Source organism: Scomber japonicus, chromosome 3 (assembly GCF_027409825.1).
Source record: "Scomber japonicus isolate fScoJap1 chromosome 3, fScoJap1.pri, whole genome shotgun sequence".
Classification (NCBI taxonomy): Eukaryota; Metazoa; Chordata; class Actinopteri; order Scombriformes; family Scombridae; genus Scomber; species Scomber japonicus.
The window spans coordinates 19,764,041-19,790,997 of NC_070580.1; the positions used below are offsets into that span (position 1 = coordinate 19,764,041).

The window sequence follows — 26,957 nt, forward strand, 5'->3', positions numbered from 1 at the left end:
TGCAGTGTTCAAAACAACCAAAGCATGAAAACAAATTTTGCACTACATTATGATAATGCAATTTTCTAATCTACTGTAACACAGATTCAGTGTACCAAAGTGTAATTTATGCTATTCTAACTAAATTATTGTGCCTGAAGAGATCTAATTGGGTACAATAATTAAAATCACCTGTCTGCTTTTACTGTAAAGATTCCTTCTTCACCTTAAAAGTTGAAGTTGTTCCAGTTTCTCTTCAAAACTTTGGCTTGGCCCTGCTTTCTTCAGTAAGCGAACCTGGTTCAGCCTGACTACATCTAGCTTTCTCCCTCTGTAGTGACATTCTGTGTGCAGATTTTACTATGCCTCCACACCGGCAAAAGCTGTGTCCGTGTTTTTGGGTTGTCCGTCTGTCCCATTCTTGTGAAGGCAATATACCAGAAACACTCAGAGGGGTTACATGTGGCACAAACATCCACTTGAACTGAGGAATTTGGTGGTCGCAAAACACATTCCTTACTCAAAAATGAACATGCTAATTATAGGATAGAGGGTAAAACGATGAAGTGATGACATTTTCTATCCAAAATGTCAAAGGTCAACTTCACTGTGATATAACATAATGCAAAAACACCTTTCTGGCCATAACCCGGACACCTTGAAACTGTGGTGATTGTGCACACCTGTGCTGCCGGGTTGAAGATGTGTGTGAACCATCCACCACGCCACGTTTGTATTAAATTCCTTCAAAGTCTTCACTGCAGATATTATCGGTCTGGACATACATGGGTGTAACTAACTTGACTGGTTGGTGGGTGTATATAATCGCGAGGCGGTATTTCTAGTTAACCATAGACTACATTTGACATGAATTTATTAAATTCTGAATGGCAGGCATCGATCTCATATCTCCTTAAACGTTAGTTATGTCAGAAAAAAATATTTGTAATTGTCTCACATGGTTAGGGAATGAAGCGTTAACCCTCTTATTAAACGTTTCGCCGTTGCTAAGCAACATCAGAACCTTTTACCGGTGGGTCGTTAGCTTTAGCAAACTGATAGTTTTCTGTTTCTGAAATAGTTTAGCTAGCAAATTACGTATAAAGCTGAATATTGAGCCTTTAAAAAAAATAAAACCCTGGTATGATTAGTTAAAGAGTGAAACCATTGAAGGGGATTTTATTGAAGGTAACGTCAAGTCAAAAATATTAGCTCAAACCAAAGAGAAATGTACATCTGTCGCCATGGTGGACGCCTAGCAACCAGTAACCTGGGAATCACGGACAACTAACTTTCATAGCAAGGTAAGTATCTCATTATAGAGGTCAGTTCACTCAAACTGCAAGAAAAAACGTATTTCTTACTTCTTCTGGCAATGCAGACAGTTGTATTTATTTTCAAGTTGTCTCTCTTCCTCTAAATTGACATGGTTAAATGGAGGTGATGCTCATAATAATAAAGTATAGAACAACGTGGTAAAACCTAAACGGAATGCTACTCTGCATAATGTAAAAAAAAATCTGCAGTCAACAATTCACATCAACATAAAAGCATTTAATATATCTGTAGCTCAAGAGTTGAACTGCAGGGTTTGTGGTTTACTCCGTGGGTGCTCAGTGTGTTAAAGTGTAACACATTAAAGCCCATGGTCATTTATGCCTGTTCCTTGCACAATAACTTATGTAAAGTAATACATGCAGTCCAATTAGCAGAAGCATTTCCTCCCTAAACCAAAGATGCTTTTTTGAAATATGCATCACAATATTGGGTCTAAGCTCTCTGCTTTCCCTGTACTTTCAGCTTTATTTGAAGGTTTCATTTGTGCTAGTTTAAGGACAAAATGGCCACATTGATGTCCTTCTAATTACAATCAACTAATTTATATATTATCATAGAGTGATATGCAGAGTAAATGTGGTTTTCTAACCTTCAACCAAAACTAAAATATCTAATCGAATCTTTGCATGTATTGCATGTTTATATAATCCTGAAACATGGTAAAGTGGCCAATATTGCAGATGGCACAGTGGTCCAGCCTGAGTAGCCTACTAACTCCTTTCTTACAGGTGACAGGTGGTAGCTCCAGCTTCTCTGAATTCACTCATTCTGCAGCTGTAGCTGTTGCGTCCACACAGAGAAATGTCCGTCACCATTCACAACAAGTTTAGCAGCGCTGATAACATTGCAACCTTTAAAGAGACTCTGGATGAAACCCAAGGAAACGAAGGTGTTGGCCCCGGGGTAATGAGGACCCATAGGACAGGACAGTTGCAGCCCAGCCCAAAGTTTGGCAGTGATGATGACAGCACTACCAGGTCCCCTGGTGCCCTCCCTTGCTCCAGGGGCACCCTTGATCATGGCCAGACCTCAGGTGTTGCTTTACTCAATGAAATCCAAGAACTCAAGGACAACCAAGGTAATCTTGAAGACTGCTTTGAAAACTTAAAAGCCTACTACCAGCAAAATTATACTGTGATCACAGAGGCCCTGCTGGAGCAACGATACAGGTAACGTAGGCCTATTACTGTATAGTACTCTAGAATATATCCTGTTAGTGATGTACTACTGTCAATGTTGTGCAGGTGTGATCTTTTAGAAGAACAGCTCGGTGACTTAACGGAGCTGCACTACAGTGAAATTGTTAACTTGAAAGAGGAGCTAGCCAGCATGGAGGAGGTTGCTTATCAGTTCTATGATGGAGCTACAGACATTCATGTAAGTTTCACTAGCCACTGCACTTCCCCCCCCCAAAAATGTGTCATAGCAAGGAGGCCTTTGTGACAATTTTGTCTTTGACCTGTAGGAGGTTCTGCAGGCTTGCCAGACTCGTCTCTTCAAGCTGGAGCAGCAGCAGGTGCAGCAGCTTGAGAGGTTGGAGAATGCCACAGTGCAGACTCTCCTTGGAAAACTCATCAATGTGCTGCTAACCATCATGGCAGTCCTTTTGCTGATTGTATCCACTGTGGCCAACTGTATTGTCCCCTTGATGAAGACATACAGCCGTATGTTTTGTATGCTGCTTTTTGTAGTCCTCTTCTCCTTCCTCTGGAAGCACCGGGATTCCACGTCCGAGTATCTGCATCATTTATTCTGTGTTACACATCCTGATTAGAAAAGCTATTGATTAAAATCGAGTTAACGCCAGCATCACTGGAATTGTTATGAATCTAGTTGAAAAGTGTTCAGTATAGGACACCCTCCATCCGTAGGCCTGCTCAGCTCCAGTGGGTCAGTTTGTACATGCTAGATTTGAATTCAAACCTTATGTTCTAACATTGCATACAGGCAGAATTAAGGTATAATGCATTACATGTCATGTTTATAAAAAAAACAAACAGTTCCAAAAAGGTAATTTTATTTCCAAAAAAAGTGTAAAATTGATTTAAGAACTATAAGTCTACTCTGCAGTCTTCTTCCCACGTTTCCCAGTTGCTTTGGAAACAGGGGCATCACTGCCCGCTTTAGCAGTCTTGCCCTGCGATGCCTTCCCGGCTTTTGCCTCCTTGGTGCTTTTCCCTTTAGTTTTGGCTGACTCGGAGGCTCCCTTGCCATCGTCAGTCGCAGCTTTTTTAGCTTTTGGCTTCTTTGCTGGGGCAACCTTTGAAATTGCTGCCTTCTCATCTTTCTTTGATTTTTTAGGAGACTTGGAGTCCTAAAAACAGAAGAAAAGCCAGTGTGAGAAAGGGCTTGTAGCCAGGATTTAATAAATAGTGAGATTAGTCTTGCAGCCCCAGATAATTGAAGAACCTTGAAAGTTATGTAAAGCTTTACATTGTTTGGATTTTTCTATGGTTGATTAATTCATCTAGTTATTTCTATTCTACTGAACAGGGCACTATTGTAAAGACATTTATGCCCAGTCACACAATGTTAATAAGAGGGTTAAACAAGGGGGAAAAAATGCTATTCAATCATTAAAGCAGTTGCATGTGGCAGAGTTTTATTCATGATTTTCTGAAAAAATCAAGAAAACCAGGAATAAATTCAGGTGGGGACATTTTAAGTTGTTGAATTGCAAGATGGTCTAATTTAATGACACTGCATCAGTCTCAGCACACAAACAGTCTCACCTCTGATGATGTGGGTTCATTTTCAGTTTCTTTCTTTTTTGTGGCACCTTTAAGAAGACACACAATGTTAATACACCACTAAAACTGTCCTTTTAGTTCACGTAATCATTTTACCTTTACCTGTTTTTTTGGTCTTCTTGGCTCCATCCTTTGCTGCATCCTTTTCTGCTTTTGTGACTTTTTGTACATTAGGATCCACGTTCTCAGTTTTTGGCTTTGTCTGCTTGACTTCTGGTGCAAGCTGAAAACCGATTTAAAAAAAGAAAAAAGATAGGATTAATGAAGTTATTTGGCTTGCGTGATGAGACTGCAGACTCGTCATCTTACCCTGAATCTTCCCACTGCGCCTGTAGTCACACTGGAGTTGGCTGGCCTCACCAGAGTGCCAGTTTCGATTCCTTTCTTCAGGGCTCTGCGGACAAAGTGCTTCAACCTCAGCACATCCACCGAGGGGTATTTCTGTTTAATGTAGTTCTGTATGGCCTGGGATGAGACGCCCTTTCTTGAGTCCAACTCTTTAAGCGCTTCTTTCACCATAATAGCTGTGGAGGGATGAGCTGCAATTTTGCGCAGCGTCGCAGAATCTAAAAAGAAATGCATTTACGCTTTTGTGGGGAAAGAAGCTTTAAATAATGAGCTCAATCACATCGATCCACAAACCTGATTTTTTCTCGACTTTCTTCTCGACCGGGGCATCGTTGGAGGACGGCTCCGGTGGATCAGCAGAGTCCACCGCTGGCTTTTTCGGAGGCATCGCTGAGGAACCAATATGCAGATAAAAACAAGAAACAAATGAAGGCTCTCTTACGCCTAAACGTTGTAACACTAAACTATCGCTTCATAGCAAGTGTTTCCGTCTTTATGCAGTTGCTTCCGGTAAAATGCGACCAGGTGAATCTAATCAGACCAGGTGTAATTCATTAGTCTTAAATTAAAGTCATGAGGGAACGCAGCGAGAGCCTCCATCCCACTTTCTGCAAGGCACTTTTGCATATTGACTTTGAATGTGGGCTGTTACCTCCCTATAAGGCCATAAGAGATTTGCAAGAAAAATGTTTATCTTGTTAGGAAAAAACTTATTTGATCTAATTGTGAGCTAACTTTTCATTCAACAGTGCAATAAAACATTACAATGGTGCGTTGAAAATAATGTAGTAGGCTATATAGTGAACAAACCACATAGTCAGAGGGTTTGCTGTTTTTATCAGATGGCAGAACAAGATGCGTATGTCGTCTCATGAGACAGGTGAAGCAGTAGCAGTGAAACAATACTGTAGATTGGATTTAAACCCTAACCCTAGCGCCACGCACGCTGAAGGCTGTATAAATGACAAATGAGAGTTTTTCTGTGGTCTGCCTGCAATTCACTTCTTATGCTTTCTGTGGATTTCCTGAGAGCAAGTTCTGCAAAGTGACACTCCTGTATGTCAAAGTCCATGTAGTAAGACACACAGATGTAGACTACATCTGTGTGTCTTACTACATGGACTTTGACATCATGTAGTCTCTAAAGAGTTGCTGGACATTCACATTATTCTGTTTCATCATGGCTGGACACCTGCTGCTAGTCATCTTCATGTGTAAGTTAAACCTATTTAATTTCAAGGTATTGATTAGTTATTATTACGTCTGTTTCCCTTGTTAACACATTGTTTTCTCTAATAATAATCAAAGCACAAGGTCAGTCCTAAGTTTAATATTCATTAATAGTCAGCTGTACTGTCATCACAGTGTGGACAGTTTATTATATATATTATTTATGTATATCTTTAATGTGCAACTGTCCTGTTTTCACTGTGTAGGATGTTTATAATAGTACCTTATTATTAGAAGACCACAAACAGCAAATTTTACCTCAGTGTCAGCATTATTTCATCCTTTTCAGCTTCTACTAATCAGGGCTCTCCTCCTAATACCTCATAACATAAGACTAAAACGAAATAAAAACTAAACTAAAACTAGTCAATTCCTCAAAATAAAAACTAAACTAAAACTCACTAACTGAAACTAAACTATAATAAAAAAGCAAACTAAACTAACTAAAAAAAACTAATGAACATTTCAAAACTATAATAACCCTGGTAGCAGGGATGGCTCTAGATTCTAGAACATTTTTGATGGGGGGGGGCCAGGCTGGGCATAAAAACAAAGCTATGCTGTAACCTGTAAGGCACCCAGCATCATCACAGAACATTAGTTAGTGTTGTAGGGAGATTATTTCCACATATATGGCAAATAAAACATATTTTACATTTAAAAGGGAAAGTATTTTAGCAGAGCTTTGGTCAGATCTACTTACCATGAGTCCAGAGACTGTGGCAACACAGGGCATCCCCTCAGATGTCACGTTCAACTGCACAGAAGAAAATCAGAAATCCGTGAGATAAAAAAATCAGTGCACCTTGAGTAATGACAGTGAGGCAGCAAATATAAAATCACAGTAAAATGTTCGTTTTGGATAAGAAAACAATTCTACTAGTATAAAATGAATAGCAACCAAGTACATTGAGCAGTGGTGTTGGTGAGGGGGGGGGGGGTACCTGGGGTGGCCAATCAGATTCCTGGGGGGGCAGGTGCCACCACGCTGGCTCCACCCCTGCCTGGTAGTAAGTGTTTTGACACACAAAGCACAGGATGTACAATACAAAGCAAAGACATACAACACAGAGAGCCAACATTAACAAGATGAAAGTAGAAGACAATGAAATACAGTAAGGAGATTAAATAAATAAATAAATAAAGTAATATGAAATGAAATAAATAGAAGTAACAATAAACAAACATCACATGAAAGCAACTCTGGAGAATTTAGTTTTAAGAAGTGATTTAAAAGAAGTTACCGATTCTGCGAGCCTTATTTCCTCAGGTCGTTCCAAAGCAGAGGAGCCTTGATGGTGAAAGCGCAGTGACTTTTAGATGTCAGCCTCAACTTTGAAACAGCCAGAAGGGCCCCACCTGAAGATCTAAGACTGCAGGCTGGCTCATACAGGGGCAACATTTCTGCTGTGTAGTTTGGAGCAAGACCCAGACATGTTTTAAAAGTGATCAGTAAAATCTTAAAATCAATTCTAAAACAAAAAGTGGAGAGAAGCCAGGATTCGGGGGATGTAATGTCATCTGTTAAACCACCAAGAAGCCTAGCTGCTGCATTCTGAACTAGTTGAAGGAAAGAGAAAGATTTTTGTGCTATGCTGGATAGGAGCAGTGTTGGGAAAGTTCACTTTCTACGTGAACTAGTTCAGTTCATAGTTCATAATTCAAAATTTTTAACTAAGTTCACAGTTCCAAAAATGAACTAATGAACAAGATCAGATTTATAAGTTGTGGTTTATGAAATGGAAAGCAGAGCATAGGATCCATCTTTTCATTTTTTTTCCCGTCTGGGTGTAAAATCTTATTGTATATGCTCACATATAACTAAAGCAAAAGTTCACTTTACTCCTGTTTGTAATATTTTTTGCTTTGTTTGCTAATGTGTTAAATACATACTTTTTATGATCAGATGTTTTTTCTGTCAGACATCTGTGACTTTGTGCGAAACATATATGCATTTACTACTCCCTCCCGCTCCCTCAGATCCTCTTCCTCCATACACCTGTCTGTCCCCTCCGCCCGTCTCACCACTATGGGGAGCAGAGCATTCAGCTGCTCATTACCACCCCAACTCAGAAACATCCATTCATTCCCCCTTTTCAAATCACAACTCAAAACACATCTGTTTAAAACTGCCCATTCAATCTGATGTCAATATTTTATTTGTTGTTTCTTTTTAATGTTTTTAATTTCACTAACTCTGTATGGTGTCCTTGAGTGCCAAGAAAGGCACCTTTAAATAAAACGTATTGTTATTATTATTATTTACAACTTTCATTGTGTACATACTGCAGCTGTATACATATGTCACTCTTCAGGGAAAATCATGTATCTACTACTAGTCATGGAGATACATGTATGCAGTCACTTTCAATTTTTGAGACAAAGTGAAAAGTTGTATTTCTTAATGCTGGATGTCTCATTGTCCTCAAAGCTCAAACATCCTTCTGTCCTCAAAAATATAGATAGACATGTTATCTCACACACACACACACACACACACACACAAATTTGAAAAAATAACAACACTGGGTAAATGAAGGAAAATATTTCTTTGTTTTTATTCTTCAGCATTTCTTTAAACACGCGGTTAAGACTATGTGGTCACCTTGACAAAGTATGGATTTTAATGGATATATCAATGTCACATTCTTTGAACACACTGTAAAATCTTCATCATGCATCTGTAGCCTGTCTGAAATGTCCTCTGCTTTAAAAACAAAGAGAATCTGTCAGAATAAAGCTTCAAGAAAAAAAGTTTAAAATTATCCCATGTCTGTTTGGTATTTTACAATATCCATACTATTATTGAAACCAGAAAGAACTGAATTAAAACGAAAATATTTGAAGAAAAAAAAACTATGACAACACTTGCTTTTTTATTCTTAGCAATTTACTGCCAAAATAATAGACCACTCTGCATTCTCTTCACACTTGACAAAAGTGCATTTTACATTCTGCTAACTTTCACATTAGCCCTCATTTCCACTCCACAACAAAGAAACAAACATTTGATGTTTTATTATTTGCAAAAAGGACTTCTTTTATACTCAGTACTCCTACATATTTATTTCTCTTACTTAAAACACATTCAGGACAATATGGTAAACTTTCAGTGGCATGATCAGCAATGCTCTGGGCAAAGTCACCAAACACTCCCATTATTTTCATTTTCTTTTGCTGCACCACATCATTTATGTTTTCAGAATTAATGGTTGTGACTCTCAGTGCTACAGATAAAGATTTTCTTAGTAGAGTGCTGCCTGTTGCAGAGGTGTGAGCAAATTCATTTCTGGTTGGCCATGTTCTCTATGTGTTTATAAGCATCTTGTTTGTGAGCAGTCCTATCTGACTCTTCTTCTGGATGCTAGACTTTGTGCAAAGTCTCTGGTCACCTGCTGATGGTCACTGCTATCAGAGGAAGCAGAGTTGCTGTTAGAGTACCAGAGAGGCGTGTTGCTGAACCACACTCCATTGCATTTTCCTGCAGAAGACAGATTCTGTTATGATACATGGAGCTGTATTGGGGTATGATATCAGGGGGTATGATGGCAGTGAAAGGTCAATGGCAGTGAAAGGTCAATGTGAAAACTCAAATCATGTCATGTTCTTCACTGAAACTGGAAACTACACACTATTTGTTTATACTAAAGGACAATTGTGGTTTATAACAACTTGGGTCATATTTTGTAGCGTTGTCCATCATTTCTATCAATTACATCAACACAGTATTTATCAAAGTGACTACTGAGGTCTGGGAACAGAATGACATGGTAACAATGAAGCCCATCAGGGCAAAAGACAGGAAATGATTAGACAATAATTAAACCAGATTATTAAAACCACGTTGATTCAAGGTAAGATTTAAGGAAAATACTCCTGCAATATTATAAGATAGCATCTAATTGCACAGGATAACGATGGTAAGTCCAGTGGGTTAAAGTCTGTTAATTCATTTGTTTACCTTCACCTTTATTTTATTTTCTAGATACATTTGCCTGAGCTGGAGATTTGTTTAAAAACCTCATCATCTGAAATATACAGTATCTATGTATTTTTGCCCTCCTCCTTTCTGCAGTTATGTTGGTGAATACAGTGTTATTATTATTATTAAAGGGAACAATGGACAACAGTGCAAAAATAAGACCCAAGTTGTTATAAAACATAATTATTCCTTAATGATCAAGTAATGCAATGTCTGCAATTGAGATATTCAACTTAATTCACGATTGATATGTGTCTTACAGATTGACATTACAGTATTTAAAGTGTTATTTTTGACATACAGTAGATGAAGCACATTTGGTCTTATTAAGTAGCAATTGCATTATTTTAATCAAAACAGATGCCGTTAATACATTTCACTGACACATCTTTAAACAGCTTGATTTATAAGCAAACTGTTCATTGTGTTTGTGCTGTAGTGTCAGCAGTGTTCAATGTGGAACTGCAGATGCAAACAAACACACACTGTCATACCTCAGGGTGGAAAGGGTGACATGATTCAGGCTTCTTTCTGTCCTTCTGAAACTTCAGTCTGTCACACTTTAGTGACTCGTTGTGTACAAAGGTGTCAAGGAAATAAGACAGATTTAACCTGATGTGAAACTGAAAACTTAAGTGAGTGCAACTGATGACACATTACTCTCAAAATTCGTAATTCATACTGTAAGAAATCCATACTGTAAGTGCTGAAATGAAAAATGCTTTCAGAAAGGACTCCCACATATAAAATATCTTGAGTTTGATAAAGAAAGGATATACATGATTTCGACTGGATCCATGGTTACGAGTGGAGAAATGCTGCAGTCACACTTGTTGTCCACTACAACCATGAAGAGGTTGCTGCTGGGAATTTGCTGTATGACAAAAGATCTGCAGTCCAAACAGAGAAGAGACTTGAATTATAATGTTTTAATATGTATAGTGGCAGGCTGAACATCTAGTGTTTAATAGAGATAGATATCTGCAAAAGGGTTAATTAATTGGTGAATCATTGAGTAATTATTTTATACCTGACACAACCCTCACAGTCAATGTTGCCTGTTGTTTCTTTGATGGTGCGTTCAGAAACAAAGGCAGGGTACTCTGTGTCACATGGCACCATCGTAGTTTTGCCCCGGGATCTTTGAGCTAAATGTGTAACAAAGTAAGTGTAACTGAACAACAGAAAACCACAAATAAACACAGAACACACTTCCATGCCTATAATGATTGTCTATCATCAACTATTGTTACCTTTAACAGAAATATCTATGTTCCACCAGCTGTACAGGTTAAATTCTAGCAAAAATCTGAAGAGAAAAAAACAAATATAAATATGAATATAATTATATATGAATATATATTAAAACTAATGTTGCAGAGGACAGTTATGAAATATATTAAATAACATTATTTAGCACAAGGACAAACATCCGTAAACATTTAACTTATGTATTACTAAAAGGGTATAAATAACAATTAATAGTAATAACTATTATAAGAACAATTACTACAAAGAAGTGTTAAGTAACCATAAAGTAATGCAACCTGTTATTAACTGACATGTTGTGTTTTGAAATGTAGAGATTACCACCACTGTATACATCATATCATGTCATTTATTAGCCCACACTTAATGATTCTGTATTATTCTTACATGACAAGTTCAGTCAGGAGCCACTTAACAACAGAGAATGGCTGAAAGAGGGAAAAGCATATAATGTCAAAATATCTGTGTTAAAACAAAATGATGAATAGTGTGAATAGTGTGTTAGTTTTTATATCTTGTAAATGTCACAGTTCATTTTGTGTAACTCTATAATGACAGATAGATATTCGTAATATATCTATGCACTGTTGATTTTAGCTCAGGTCAAATGTAACTGTACCAGAGATGATAAAATTATCACTTTTAATTTCTGCCAATGTCCTCACTTACATACTTACATCAGATAAAGTGCGTGCACTGTCGCTGCTCCCAGCATAGTCTTTGCAAAGGGCCTGGTAGTCATACAGCGTGATCCTGCCACACAAACAAGCAGAGGTTACATTCAGTATTGAACAACAACAGGAACCGGCTCACTGAATCAGAGAGATGTTATGTTGTGTCTTAGACCTTTTGAAGGACCCCATTTGGAGAAGTTTGTTCATAACAGCACCCTCTACCTCTCCAAAGAAGAGTCCTGTCTGAGAGAGAAGTTTTGTCAAAGCACACAGGCACACAGTTTAATACCTACAGTGGGTGGACGAAATAATATAAATGTTCCTTAAACAATGACTCACTAAGTTGTAATTAAAGGTTGTTCAAATGGCCTGAAGAGAGAAAAAGTCTACCAGACAGAGGGTCTGTAATGTGGTGTAAGAAGCATTCAACCTGAACTCCCATGCAATAGAAAAGCAATATGATTTGATGTGATGGCCTCCATAATTTGGACATTTTTACATTTGTTGAAAACCACAGGATGCATTAACCTACAGTGGATGCAGCCTGTTGTTAAACATTATGAATCTGTTGAGTTGTAGGCAGCCATTTTGTAGAAATCAGTCCATGTTTGTTGTCATGCAGCTGTCATTTTACAGAGCTAGGTGCAAGCAGTGTCTGATGTACAGTGTTTGTAATATAAACACTTATATGTAAACCCAAGCTTTTATGACCACTTCTGTTATCAGGTTTAAACACAGTTAAGCATATGTACAATCTTATGTGTAGACTGCAAAAAAAGCTTGGTTCAGTAATGCTCTGAACACTGTTTAAGACATCATCAGGGGAAGTGAAACATTTATGGTAAACAGGTCATGTGTTTAGATGTTTAACATTTCTTCATATATGTTAATATGTACACAGTACCTGAGATTGCTCCTCTGTGACAAGAATGAAACCATTGTTATCAATGAGATAACAGTTAATGTCCTGTCAGAAGGATGAATAAAACGATTAGATTACCAAAACCAACAAAGTCACCCCCCCCCACCCCCCGAAAAGAATCAGAAGCCAGAATTATATAGTTGCTCTTACCTCGTTATCGCAGCTAATACTACATTTTCCATCAAGAGCTGTACACTGATCATAAAACAAGAGTAGTTTCATTTAGTTCCTTATAAGGAAGCTCTTTTTGAAACATGCTGCAGTACTTGGTGTCATGCTACCTGTCTGCATGCAGTCCAGAACTTCCTCTGAAAGAACTCGAGCTTCATCTGGATCCCTACAGCTGAGCAGCGGGTCGGGAACATAAGAAACAGCACAATATATTCAAAAATAAGGATTAACATAGTGATGAAAATGCTATGAAAGATGATGTACAAGCTGTTACCTGCAACAATTGGAGATTTTCTGTCATCAAGCAGCTGAATTGCTGTGCTGGCCAAAACCACACTCTTATTTTCTAATGCTAGAGAGGAAGAGGAGAGAATAAACTGAGCCATTTGTCATTATTGTGCATGTGAGGAACAGTACATTTTATGCCCACTAGATGGCGCCCTTTATTTAGCTGCCTCAACTGGCCAACTCAAAGGGAACTGCAGTACTAGCACATTACTTGACAGTAATGGAGTCCAGTCAGAGCTTACTCTACATCCAGATCACTCCAAAAACGCTGAAATGAGCGCTGTGACGGGACATTTCAGGTAATGATGGCAAAGTCTGAGTGGATACAGTCATCATTAACAGAGGAAATGTGGTAAATGTCGTGAGAGTGAAGCTGAATTGTCCATCCTCCCTCTGGCTAGCAGACAGAATGTGGGCCACGTTAACTGCAGACAGCCGAGAGGGAGGCGAGATGTGCTGCACATCATATCAGTGAAAACCATTAAAACCCATAATCCATAACAGACAGAGGGGTATAGAAAAAGACTGATTTAGATGTTAAGTTGCTGAATTGGTAAGGGGACCAGATGAATTGAGGTGCTTCACATAATTCTGCAGTAGGCCCATAGTGAGATGGACTTATATAATGCAAGATGTAGATAATTTAGCAGCAATACACAGATAAATGCATGTGTGGTGTAGTTTTTACTGGGCTCAAGGAGCTTTTCTTTTGTGCTGCATACCTGTGCTGAAGGGGATTGAGTAGACAAATGTGCCAGGGACCTGCTCTGCCGCTCTCTTGTACCACAGAGGAAAGTGATCAGCATTAAACACACCCTCCTTGTCCTCCGCTGTCAGGAAATCTCTGAGGAAGCAGGCAGAACGAAGACAAGGTGAGGAGCCAAGGATTAGATTCATCAAGCACAAGTACGGCATCGCCTCACACTTTAAGTAATGATTAGAGAAATTTTGAGCAGCAGCACTCACTTATTGGAGAGCTGATCAGGAGCTACAAACAGTTTGGTTCTTGACAGGCCTGTGCGTGTTCCCAGAAAGGTGATCTCCACTCCTTTGTCTGAGTTCCTGTTTGTATAATGCAGAGCAGTGCCACATAAACACATCTGTACATCATATGTGGATGCTGATGATTACACAGGATTACACATTGCCACATATAATTTTTTTTTCCTTTTCAATATATGATGTAGGAAATGTATAAATGTATTCATGCAGGTGGTTAGTTTCTCTGACAAAACTGAGATCTGCTGTTGATTAAACTGAACGGTGTTAAATGTCCTGAGCGGAAATTTCTTGACGCAGTTGATCTAGCGTCAGGAGGCATTAATACATCATATTAAAGGAGTGAAAAGAGACTGTATGATGTTACATCTTCTCAGATTTATATGATATTAGTCATTTGGGCAGCGTTGACAGTTTTGTAGACAAAATACGCTATTTGAAGACATTACTTCAAGCATGCATTTTAAGGCAGATCATATACACGGTATGTACACCAGGACATTATAAGTATTAAATCAAGTATATCTTAAGATAGCCCTCATATGTGCAGAACATTCAAACTCTTTCTGGTTGCTGTGATTCTTCATACTGGCTGTGGAGAAAATTCCTTCTTAACATGACCACAAGGCTTCAGCTGTCTGATTTAAACAAATAAATCCTGTATCTTCCATAGTTCCTGTCTCTTTAGGGCAACACTCCTTTGTTTTACTGTCCCTCACAAATAAAACAGGGAATGTCAAACCAAACAGACTGTAACTTTTGAAGACTTTAAAAGTCAACAAATATATTGTCCATTTAATCCCACATCATTGAAATCACATTTTAAAGATACCTATTAAAAGCTAGTTTAGCGAGGAGAAACAATAACAGCAGAGCAAACAAAAGCAGTTTCAAAGTATGTATAGTGTCATCATGTGAGTATTGTTTTAAGACACAAGATATCCATAACAAATCCCTCAAGGTAAAGGGAAATGGTTTGAGTGTGTATTTTCAGGTATCATTTTCTCATCATACTTTATACTTCATGATCATTCACCAACAATTTGGCCTGTAGATGGGTCATAAGCTATAAACACAAACACATTTTACAATGCAATGTTTGTCTGGAGTTTCTTCATCTCAAGTTTGAATTATTAATGTTTACAAATGCAGACTGAACCTTCTTAAATTATTTACTAATAATAATAAGTTCCCTTATTTAGTATTTAAGTACAGTTAATAAATAAATACGTTTATAATACACTATAATGTGATTGTAAACACTATTGTAAACAATATTTTAACATTTTATTAATGTACAGTATTTGTCAACAATTATAACTCCTATACAGAGATGAGATAATATAATCATATAAAATATTCTGTTATTACAACTGTGTTTTAGGTAATCTGGGCCTGTAGACGTCCGGATGACAGATTCCAGTCCCGGACCTTCTAGCTTCAATGTTGATTTTCAATGTGCTTCTCTCTCCTATCCTTCCTCTCTCTCCTCTCTACCCCAACCGGTCGAGGCAGATGGTCGCCCACTCTGAGTCTGGTTCTGCCTGAGGTTTCTTCCTGTTAAAAGGGAGTTTTTTTCTTGCCACTGTCACCAAGTGCTTGCTCATGTGGGAATGTTGGGTCTCTTTAAAGTTAAAACCTGAAGAGTTTGGTTTAGAACCTGCTCTATGTGTAAAGTGCCTTGAGAAAAATTTGTTGTAATTTGGCGCTATACAAATAAAGATTGATTGATTGATTGATTGATTGATTGATTGTACTATTTTCTCATTAATCATCTGTTCATATATCAGCCTACACTTAAGGGTGCCCACACGAGTTATAGTGCCTACATTAATAAGCAATAACCGCAATATCTACTTATAATTACCTCTGTAGCGTGTTACAGTATATACTCAAAGGAAAGTGTTACCTATAATTACAGATGACATATAAAGTAAGAGACTATTTTATTCAACAGCTTTCTAACATGAAAAATGTAACTGCACACTTCAAAAACTCCTTGAAAGTGATTCTAAAAACAGCTTACTCTGACTTATTGAGGGCGAGTCCAGTCCAGTAAGTCTCCAGTGGAGCAGTGACCACTGCATCAAATAACACCTCCTGGATCAGCTCTCTGTCACCTGCAGAATGTACAACAGTAGTTTTAATCAAAGATGTGATCACCTAAAAACATCCAAGTCATTTATAGTAATCAATTTCTTTTGTTAATGCTTCTTGAAAAAAATTGAATTTGATCAAATTTGCTGCACAGATATTACAGTCAACATGTAGTCTAATACATTTGAGTGTGACTCAGATGTTTCTTACATTTGAGGTGCGGTCTGCGGGCTGTCATGAAAAGCTTGATGGCTTGAATCTGGGTCAGGTGACGATGCTCGTGCTGCTCCTCTGTGTTGCAGTACGTCCTACGGTCCAAAAAGAGACACACTGTTACATCACAGGCCTCAACATCCCTGATGAACACAGAGGGATAACCTATATAACGCATGAATGCCCACTTCCATAACCCCAGCGTTACCATTCATCTGCCAGGGCGACATCTGGCTGTTCCAGATCACGGAGCCCTGAAAAACACAAGTCAGTAACGCTTCAGCAATGCCAGCCGTGATAGACGGATACAATAAAAGCTCTTCCAAACATGCAGGTCAGATTGTATTCAGACTTTTGGTAATACAGTACGTTTGGAACGATATACCTGCTTCGACTGACACATTTCCTCTGAAGAAGTATTTGCCGTGGCCTCTGGAGAGAGCCACTCCGACGCTGGAGACAAAAACAGAGTATAGAATCAACCTGAGTTGTGGACGTTTCACTCCAACTGAGACGTAAACCAATAGGAAGTCATTTAGGAGTGTAATAACGTTCACCTGAATGGAGTTCCTTTGATGTCAGTGTAGTAATAGTCATTGTGCATCTTCAACACTCGCCTCTAAAAGACCAAACAAAAAGGGCAGATGAGATTTATTCCTTTAGTCTAGAAACGATAGCCAGAACAACCCTCATCTGATAGGGAGACACTAAACATCTTTATCAGCAACCTCACCCCTCTATCCACTGTCTTCTTCACCTCCATAGAGAAAGTCCCTGTCCGCCTGTTCACCATAGCATTGCGGAGCTGAAAGATAAAGCGAACAAAGAGGCACGTAGAGCCGAGAGGTCGAGGCCAGGTCATTGATCCAACAGCCTGTCTGTGGTTGTCATTTAAATGTGATATTGAAAACAGAGCTTTCATTAATATTAGCATTCATTTAAAATAATATAGAACCATTGTTCTGGTAACAATATGAAATCAAGGCATTAAGTTGCAGTCACACCATGTTGCATGTAAAGTACACCTAAGGTAACATTTTACACACAATGAAGACATTTTTTTTACAAGATTTTATTGCTATAATATTAATCTTTAAGGGTTTAACACGTACAATATCATCTTTGTCCTCCCATTCCACCTCAGAGAGATCCACACTGCTGTAGTTTGGTTTTCTCCTCTTCTGACCCTCCTGATACTGCGCAGAGAAACACAGTATACACAATTTAATGATCCCTTTGTATAATGAGCTTTCATTTTGACTAAAACTTTAACCAAACTGATTTAATAAATGTAGCCTGACCCAGCTTTGAAATCTATGCGTGACACAATATTGTCAAATAGAGATGAGATTAACATGGAAAACATAAATCTATTTAGAAATACGTCACTTTAAAGTGTCTTTTGTGATTCACTGTTAAAAGAAGACTTGTCTGTGCACTCTTGTTTTATGAAGTCCTGATACAGCAGTTTTGCTGGTTAATTATTTAACAAATCATCTGTGAAATTAACACTGTCAGGTAAATTAAAAATTATTAATATGATTGATAGGAAATCCACGCTCAAATAAGTCTACATCAATGCATTAACCTGTACATGACAGATGCTGCTACGTAATGTCGTCCAGTACACAAGAAACAATCAATGACTACAACCACAGCACAGTTTTAGCCACAAAGAGACACTCACAAGAAACCAGCACAGACCAACATACACACAGTTGCACAGAGAGGAGTAGCACTGACACTGGCACGCACAGATCCACTAGCACAGCCATAGCTCCTGAGGAACCAGTCGGTCCCAGGGCGAGCGGCTGTGGTCTCTGCCAGTGAGTGTTAAGTTACCTCTGGGAAATCTCAGGCCAGCCAGCCCTATGAGTGGCCTTTATCCCTGCATGCATACATCAAAGGAAAAGGTGGGGATTACAGACTATACGAGCCCATTTAGCCTAACACATATGTCTCTGTGTGCCCTCGTCAACTGAGTCTTTCACTTCATCATTTCAGTTATGCATACATGGACAAAACAAAAGGGAAATCAGTCAGGGAATGTTGCAAGACTGTAAAAGGTGTAAAAGTGATGTTAAGAAATCACATTACCAAAGGCCTGAGGTCCGGATGTATCAGGATGTAGCCGTTGTTTGTGATGGCAAAGGCGTACCCATGAATCCCTAACTAGAGACACAAAATGAGACACATAGACGTTTCAAAAGCCTTTTGTTATGCATATCAACATATTCATTGCATTTCTGAAAAAGCAGAAGACAGCTGATTGTACCATATGTTTGGGGATGAGCTTCATCAACTCCTGCAGAGGGATGTCTGTTCCTGCAACCCCCAACAGAATACCCTGGTTCTTCTGCATGAGAAGATTCAAAATACATTCACAACTTCAGATGACTGCAGGAATACTAATTTTTGTGTCTCACAGTCAGTCGGTCGGTCGGTTGGTAGGTCAGTCAGTCAGTCAGTCAGTCAGTCAGTCAGTCACTCAGTCACTCAGTCACTCGCTCACCGTTTCATTCTTTGTGCTGAAGACAGGCATTGCTACTGTCGTCATCAGACTTGGGCCTGCTTTTTCTTTCAACTGAAAAGAGAAAAGGAATTTCTGATCAGGTTCATAAGCATCAGTCAAAAGCAAAAATATATATATAATTCAAACTGAAATCTGCGATTGCCTGATAATCAGACTAAATTGCCATTTTGTTTCACTTCATTCATTGTAATTACTGACATGTGTGTGTGTGTGTGACAGGCTTTATCATCCTATAGATTTAAAAAAATATTTATATAACATATACAATCACATATACAATCATACAAACAGTCACACACCTGGACAAACTGAGATTCCAACAATGAAATGGTTTGTCCATAAATTACTCCTGCTGCTACATAATAATGATTATGTAAAAAGAAACATTTTAGGAATATGCATATGCAACAACATTAAATGTGATCAGCAGCTGTGGGGAAGTTAATAATTGGATTAAGAAATAGAATTCCTTTTTTAGCCAGTGCAGGAGGCTATTCAGACTAAATTAAATTAAAATGTCTGTATTAAAAATAGTGGAGCATGAGCACAGCTTAATGACTTGACTAAAACAAAGCCTCACAAGGCTTTATTTTGTTTGTTGGCTACAAAATTGACAAACACATACAAATATTATAAAATATCTAAGATCTAGAGACACAAGACAGATTTGAAGCAGAAATATGGCATTTATTCCTTGCACAAAATGTTGAAATTCAGCATCGAAATGAGGTCCAGCTTTCTTTTTTGTCAAAGCTGAACCATGTAAGGCTCATGTGGCGCTCAGAGGAGGTGAGATAAGTTCAGTAGGATGAAGGCTGACATAATTAAGCACATAAGTGCCATTAAACTAGGTCTGCTATTCCCTCACCTCATGAGTCCACACAGCTGAGTGTGCCTGCATGCTGCCATGTGTGTGTGTGTGTGTGTGTGTGTGTGTGTGTGTGTGGTGGGGGGGTTGTTCATTTGCACGTGCATGCATATGAAGCAAACAGGCTGTGAACCGCAGTGTGTACTAGCTAGCTTGACAAAATGAAGAATGGTGGGTCCTTACATTCATCTCAACACACAATTTGGTGGAAACTGCTTCAGACTACATACACATGCGCACGCACACACACGCACACACACACACACACACACACACACACACACACACACATACACACACACACGGGTAAACCTTCGAACACCTAACTACCCCCCTCCTCTCTCTCCCTCTTTCTCTTTCTTGGTTTCCCCTCCAATGTCAATTTTATTATGGGCTTTAGGAGATAAAATGCAATGATCCACAGAATGATGAATGGTGTGTCTGAGGCTGAGATACAAGAGCACACACTCCAGAGGACAATCTCCCAACCTGTCTGTGTGTGTGTGTGTGTGTGTGTGTGTGTGTGTGTGTGTGTGTGTGTGCGTGAGTGTGTCCCCATACTGAAAAGAAGTACAATAAATGCTTCTTTGCTGTACCATTAGAGAATAACATAAGACTTTCTAAGAAATATTAAAGCATAATGTTGAAAAGTATAATCAGTCATTTAACCTCTCTAAGTCACTTTTACTGTACTACTGCTATGACTCTACCTTGATCTCCTTTCTTTGATACTACTCTTAACAGCATCTAGCCGAATCTTTTATGACTAAACAAATAAATCATGTTAGTCTTAATTTAAGTCAACCTGAGAGCACAAAGAGATCTGATCACATGTAGATGTTTACCTTATGCGCCTGGGAAAGCTGTTTAGAAAGAAGAGGCAGAAAGATTGAAACTCTGCACATTCTGCACTGATTGCAGACAAAGATGTACATTGGGGGTAATCCATGCAGATTAATGATGCTCATAATGAGAAATCATTCCAGCAGCGTGAAGAGTAATGACAAGAGAGCAGACCTACACATGTGCACAGTTACTGTGCATGGATCTACAAAATAACATATATAATAATTTCATGCAGTGGACATTATTTACTTCACAAAGGTAGTATTTAAAACATGGCAAATACTGGCCTATATCATACTGTAATATGTTCTTATTATTTTGTCCCCTCTCTGGAGAAAATGTTATTGTACTGATGCACACAACAGGTACATGTAAGGATGCAATCACACACACAAAACACATTTATGGACTTATACCTTAAAGACTCACAGCAGATCATCACACTTCTTCAAACTAATAAGTAGAGCACTGTAACACACTTACAGCGCTGTCCACATAAGCTTCAGTCCACACTGTGTCATGCTCGTGGTCGATGACTTTTGGGCGGCTCATGACGTGAAGATACCTCATTACATTCTCCTGAACATCTGCTAAAGTGGAAATCTGACTGAAATAACCTGCAATGAAACACACACATGAACTCAAAATTATTTAAAAAATGTGTGCAGGAATAACATACTATGATCACATTATGAAGACCTGCATGTTTTTGGGCCATCTGACACCAGCATTAATTTATTTTTTGGCCACTTGAGGGCAGTAAACATTGACATATTTTCATCTTGCATTATTTCACGTTGTTACACATCCAGCAGATACAGAGCAACATAAGTATTTGGTAGAGCCATTTTAGAAACATATTTGTAAATAATTTAGATCTTGCTGTATTTAAATCACCTAATAAAAAAAGCAGTTCCATAGTTTCATTCCAGTACGCTTAATAAGAACCAAAGATGATCACAGTCAGTCCTGGCTTCTTAAAAAATGTATAACATTATGTATGTGCATGTCAGGTACTTTAAAGCAACTCTTACCTTTCTTGCATTTCACACAGCACTTTGAAAAAACTTGAACAGCAACAACCCCTCCTCCCTCCTATGTCCCACCCCCTTCCCCTCCCCAAACGCGCACTGCAATAGTTTCTGATATAGTGTTCTTTTTCCCTGTGGGAGCGGCTGGAGGTGGAAGCCGTGGCCCGCTTTTGTCTGTCATTGTCAGTCGCTACTGTCTGTTTACGGCTATCTCTGTGGATCCAAAACAGACTCTCTTCCAGGTGGGGGTGCACGTGCGATTACATAATGCGGAAGGGGGAAACAGGCAGGTCGCTCGGCCAATCATATCATTCGGACCAAATGATATGATTGGTCAGAGTGTTCACAGAATATTATAAGAATGGAATAATGATGAGTTTCTATGCCTGGTGGATCTCTCTAACACTTTAGAGTGCCATTACCTTATTAATAGCATTTTAACCTAAACAAAAAAATGTGTAAAAATGTAACAAAAGTAAGGGTAGCTTTAACTGAAGCTATGGAGCATTTAGAACACACTGACTGTGTTTGCCATTATTCTTTCTATGCTTACTATACTTATCATGCTTGTGTAGCATGTATTCATTTTGTATGTAAAGAAGACAGTGTTCAGTAAAGGCTGAAATGAAGGACATGGACAATGGACTTATATTAAAGCATGTGTCAACTGCATGCTTGGACTCTACAGATTCAGTCTGCATTTTCAAGACATAGATGGAGCCACACTAACAGTATTCATTTGGAGTTGTGTTTCTGCCCATCTAGCGAATGCTGATATTTATATTTTCTTTTTAGCGTTTTGGTCTCCACCAATTTCTGAGGGAAATATCTGGCTCCTAAATGCCTAAAAAAAAATGCCTAAATGCGTTTTAAATGAAATCTTTATCTGCAACATAACTAATAATTTTAGTTATCAAGTAAAATAACAATATTTCCCTCAGATATGTGGAGCACTAGAAGTATAACTTGGAATAAAATGGAAATACTCCAGTACCTCAAAACAGTGGTGAAATAGCCTCTGGTAGTAAGTGCTTACTTTCAATGGCTACAGATGTCCCTGACATTACTGTACTGTACTGCAACCATTCTGGAAACAGGTCTCCAGTGGTTCAGTCTAGAGCGACACAGGAGTCATTTGACTTGGTGTCAGCTCCTGCTGTTCCTGACAATGTCTCATATCAGACAAGTAAGGTTATTTCACAGTGGGGGTCTACATGGGGATGGAGGTATGGGGGCTTGTCCCTCCAAAATCCCTCCGTGATCTGTTTTCCTGACTGTGATTTTCCCTTCAAGAGGGCACTCATCCGTAGCGTTGACGTGTGGGAGCCATCAGCAGTGAGCAGCCGAGAGGGAGACACTCTGACAGGAAGAAGGATTAGAGCGGATTGACCTCTGACCCCCCCAAGTGCCACTTCATTACCTCTTGGCAGAAAGAATTTGAGCCTGCACACACACATATGCATGAACACACAAACACACATAACGCAGCCAAACCACAGTGCTACCCACACATCCTCTACTTCTCATAATGGAGCACAGAAACACCACATCAGGCCCGTTCAACACTCTGATACGGAGGTGTCTCGGAAAGTGTTTATCAAAAAGTCCCAAACCTTTGTTGGCACAAGCCATCCATTTGAGGTTATCAGCAAACGCAGACTCTCGTCCAATCAGGTAAGGGAATATGCGCACCTGTGCAGAGGACACATAGATGTCAACAGTTTCAAAGATGGAAGGATTAAAAAAACATGCAAAGTGATGTGTCTCCTTAGTACTTCATCTTCCTGTCCTGATTCTATCTGGCTTTGGAACAAGATGTAGCTGCATGTTTTTGTATCCTCATGATGAAACACTTCCCGCTTAGCTGTTTCTTCTTGTTTACTTCCTCATGTTATTCTTTACCTTTTTTCCAGCCTTTGTTTGTCTTTTTTTACTATTGTCTTTTTAGATAGCAGTATATGCAGTTAAATTCAATTAATTTTCTTTTGTTGGGGGTTGGGCATGAGGGCATGTTCCACTGTCCTTTTAAAGAACGCTGTGTGACTCTTTGCCAAATCTGCATGGCTCATTGGCTCCAGATGCTTTGCTAAGCATAAAGCATATAGAAAACACTGAATGGCTGCCATATAGCGGCCCTGAGGGTGTATGAAGGGGGGATGGGGTGCCCAGCCAAACACTGCCCTGCACCCTGCCAAACACTGCCCACACACATATGCTTGATAGGACTGAACAAAAGCCCCTGAGCTGTTGTTTTTATTGCTTTCTGAATGGCACAGCAGTCCATTTCATTTCAATTGCATTACAAAGGGAGCCTAACAAAAGATCTTAAGCCAATGTTGAGTCCAGGAAGAAGTGTAGGGAGAGTACAGCAATGGGGGACCACAGCCTTTTAGACTGAACTGCTTGTACATGCGCTGCCCCTTGAAAGTGCTTAATTTCCCATGTTTTATTTCCCATGGGGGAAATATTGCTGTGTAACATGTCAACACACTGAAAAACATCATATTGATGTGAATTTTACATTACAAAGTTATTAGTGGAAACCAATTCCCCAAAACGTCAAGACAGGAGTTCCAGCTGTCATATATATTAACAGGTACATCTATCCTAGCTGGAGGAAAAGTGCAATGCAAGCAGAAAATTCATAAAATGTAATGTTCAGAATTAGATACCAGGTGGAGCAGAAAAGAGAGAGGGAAAGACACACCTTTCTTTCTGGCCAATTGTGCTTCTCAAAAACATTGTCATACATTTCAGTTGCCCCATCCGTCACAAGCATTATGGCCTGGCTGCACACACTGCCATGACCTGTCCGATTAAACTGCAAATGAAAATATACACAAAAAACACAAACTATATATGTGGTGTTGTTTACACAGTAGACGAACAGAGCCAATGATCTCTGTATATGATGTTTATGATAAAGCCATCAGTCAATAAATACAGATAACGGTTTTGTAAATCAACTTGTGTAGTACTAATTCTGATGCAGACGATGCATCGCAGTAATTAAGCAGCTTATTGACCTGTAACAGAGTGAATGTGGAGAGAAAGAGGAGAGTGTAGTGACAGTGCTGCTGAGCATGGTTGCTCTTCAGCCCCACAGGCCGAGCACCAGGGGGCCTTAAAACGCACAGACACATACAATTGTGCACACATATGGTAAAAATAGAAATGTCATATTACCACAAGGGTACAAACAATGTTAGTGTGTCCTATCCTCTCAATTAATTGTCCTTATTCTGGGTGAATTATAACAGCGAAAGTAAGCCTCAATAGTTGAATCATAATTTTAAAAGCCTTTAGAGCCTATTATAGTACAGTACAGTATAGTGAAGTTCAGGTTTCTCAAAACACTAATAATTTAACAAACTATAAAGGGTTACAAAGTTACCAGACAACCAGATCAAATCAAAAATGCTTTTATTATTCCCACTATGGATTGCACTATGGAAGTTTGTTACTGTTAACATAATGCACCATCATCATGCATAGTGCAGCATGTGTACTGTATGTGGCCTCAAACTAAAGCAGCAGTTTGGGTTTGATTTGTGTCTGGGGCAACTCTGTTTGCTGTGCCTTAAAATCCTCACGGTCACCACAGACAGAGACGGGTGAAAAAACATCACAGGTAGAGGATTAAACACTAAATTCAAATATTACAATAGTGCAAATAATGCAAATTATATGACATTAACTTTAGACAGATCTGTACCTGAGGTCAACTTTAAAAAGGTTCTCACTGTAACTACTGTATAATCTATGTATTCATATGAATATCTAAAGTCAATCTGAAGTAAAATAATTACACAATTTAATGTAAAAAAACCAAAACAATCAAATGCAACACAAATAATAATGAAATAGTCCAGAGCAGTTTCTATCATCAGTGTTTCAGAGGGAGGATGTCAGTGTTTAAGGTTTATATTTAAGATACTCTTGGCCTCTGGGGATTTGTGTTGCTTCAGATTTTTAAGTAAATAATTATTTGTAAATATAAATGTTAATGAGAAAAGACATGATCAATAACAGGATCATTAAGTAATTGATGCTGATAAAATCTAATCAATTTCAAGGCCTAGTTACTTGAGAGACAAATTAATGTTCTTGTTTCCAAAGACTTTTTTTTTTTAAAAGGGTTGGATTACATATTTTGCAATAGTAAAAATATTGTATTATATGCTTTCTGTTTTATGTTTCTTTCATATTATTCTTCAAACTGTACATTGTCAGATCACAGCTCCAATTTTATTCAGCTGACCAGGACTGGATGTAAAAACAGTGCAACGATCTTCATATAAGGTGAGTTTCGTCTTGATCAGGGTTATGATAGGCTGCAGTCTTTTCCTGGACAGCAACAATGAATTTCAGTGTTGGGCTACTGGCTACCAGATTACCATATTCACTGCAGAGCTTTAATTAATCTGACAAATGCAGAGGTAAAAGCTGCACTCCCTCAGCTTGAGCGGCGCAGCCAAAGCTGGCCTGAAAACAGGGAGATAAAAAGAGTGCAGCGTGGCTCCTGGTCTTATCTGCTTTGTGTTCCAATCAGCCACGTTATTAATCATTGACATTAATTAGAGCCATTAATCATGCTTCTGAATAGATGTGTCTGTGTTTGGAGGGTGGAACGAGGATAGCGCTGGAGCGTTTCGACAGGCGACACACCTCCCAAGCACTCAAATGTATTTGACTGGAGTGTGCTGCTTTTTATGATTAGCTGAGAACATGTAGAGTGTCGTACTTGAATACTCTGTCAGTGAAAACAAATGTGGCTTGTAAAATGAAAGTTTTCCTAATGTTCTGGTCAAGTGGAGCCCTCGAATTAAATGACAACAAAGTACATTTATAAAAGCTGGGCACATGCACAGATTCATGCCAAATGAATCAATAAATTAATTAATCATTTGGTGAAAACTTATGAATACTCAACAGCAACGTCACATTATCAGTTTACCAGTGAATAAGAAATGAGTTAATTTGCTTTGTGATACAATATTTCAGTGGAATATACACCGTGAAGATTTATGTGTGAACAGTATCCCCATTAAACTGACAGAGAATCACAGATACAGAGCAGGTGGATGTAAAGAGGTTTAGTGTAGTGGAACTTACATCATTCAGGATCGTGAACGCCTCATCCAGAGCATCCCCCAGCAGCCCGATCCCTTTGGCAAACAGCTTGTCCAGATGTTCACGGAAATGCTGACAGATAACGGAGAAAGTGAAAAAAAAGAAAACAGTTTTAAACATTAATCAAACAAATACAATCTGATACAATCCACATATATTCATTACATGTCAGTTTGATCAGGACTTACGTCTTTATTGGCTCTGTCTGCCCGGACCAGCGTGCCATTCAAACAGGGCTCCACATAGTGAATCTCCTGATTATACTGCAGAAATACAAATAACACTT

The 26,957-nt window shown here is 38.8% G+C and overlaps 2 protein-coding genes and 1 pseudogene across 2 annotated transcripts in view; 1 reads left to right on the forward strand and 2 right to left on the reverse strand.

The window, feature by feature from the left end:
* Positions 1-1,997: 1,997 nt before the first annotated feature.
* On the forward strand, positions 1,998-3,091 carry LOC128355272 (transmembrane and coiled-coil domains protein 1-like; annotated as a pseudogene).
* A 285-nt stretch (positions 3,092-3,376) lies between these two features.
* LOC128356029 (protein B4) lies at positions 3,377-4,830 on the reverse strand. Its single transcript, XM_053316457.1, has 5 exons — positions 4,710-4,830; positions 4,377-4,633; positions 4,164-4,290; positions 4,050-4,096; positions 3,377-3,631 (listed from the first exon to the last, which is right to left on the reverse strand). The coding sequence occupies exons 1-5, from the start codon at positions 4,801-4,803 to the stop codon at positions 3,377-3,379; spliced, it is 780 nt and encodes a 259-aa protein (XP_053172432.1). The 5' UTR covers positions 4,804-4,830.
* A 4,203-nt stretch (positions 4,831-9,033) lies between these two features.
* The window catches only part of cacna2d3 (calcium channel, voltage dependent, alpha2/delta subunit 3), a 33,611-nt gene continuing 15,687 nt past the window's right edge, over positions 9,034-26,957 (reverse strand). The window contains exons 9-38 of the mRNA XM_053315421.1: positions 26,860-26,934; positions 26,654-26,743; positions 24,246-24,359; positions 23,152-23,230; positions 20,991-21,124; positions 20,507-20,524; positions 18,773-18,844; positions 18,536-18,616; positions 18,358-18,432; positions 17,373-17,456; positions 16,994-17,065; positions 16,818-16,879; positions 16,646-16,713; positions 16,469-16,514; positions 16,258-16,355; positions 15,977-16,070; positions 13,918-14,013; positions 13,674-13,795; positions 12,938-13,015; positions 12,774-12,835; positions 12,643-12,687; positions 12,475-12,537; positions 11,743-11,813; positions 11,574-11,649; positions 11,284-11,324; positions 10,881-10,936; positions 10,658-10,775; positions 10,405-10,517; positions 10,122-10,204; positions 9,034-9,126 (exon numbers count right to left, since the gene is read on the reverse strand). Of these exons, the coding sequence (XP_053171396.1) occupies positions 9,034-9,126; positions 10,122-10,204; positions 10,405-10,517; positions 10,658-10,775; positions 10,881-10,936; positions 11,284-11,324; positions 11,574-11,649; positions 11,743-11,813; positions 12,475-12,537; positions 12,643-12,687; positions 12,774-12,835; positions 12,938-13,015; positions 13,674-13,795; positions 13,918-14,013; positions 15,977-16,070; positions 16,258-16,355; positions 16,469-16,514; positions 16,646-16,713; positions 16,818-16,879; positions 16,994-17,065; positions 17,373-17,456; positions 18,358-18,432; positions 18,536-18,616; positions 18,773-18,844; positions 20,507-20,524; positions 20,991-21,124; positions 23,152-23,230; positions 24,246-24,359; positions 26,654-26,743; positions 26,860-26,934 (2,379 nt within the window). The remainder of the gene's footprint in view (positions 9,127-10,121; positions 10,205-10,404; positions 10,518-10,657; positions 10,776-10,880; positions 10,937-11,283; positions 11,325-11,573; positions 11,650-11,742; positions 11,814-12,474; positions 12,538-12,642; positions 12,688-12,773; positions 12,836-12,937; positions 13,016-13,673; positions 13,796-13,917; positions 14,014-15,976; positions 16,071-16,257; positions 16,356-16,468; positions 16,515-16,645; positions 16,714-16,817; positions 16,880-16,993; positions 17,066-17,372; positions 17,457-18,357; positions 18,433-18,535; positions 18,617-18,772; positions 18,845-20,506; positions 20,525-20,990; positions 21,125-23,151; positions 23,231-24,245; positions 24,360-26,653; positions 26,744-26,859; positions 26,935-26,957) is intronic.

Coding starts and splice junctions, on each gene's coding strand:
- LOC128356029 (XM_053316457.1), bottom strand. CDS start 4,803: ATGCCTCCGAAAAAGCCAGCGGTGGACTCTGCTGATCCACCGGAGCCG. Junction 4,634..4,709: donor GAAAGTCGAGAAAAAATCAG/GTTTGTGGATCG, acceptor ATTTCTTTTTAG/ATTCTGCGACGCTGCGCAAA. Junction 4,097..4,163: donor GACCAAAAAAACAGGTAAAG/GTAAAATGATTA, acceptor GTCTTCTTAAAG/GTGCCACAAAAAAGAAAGAA.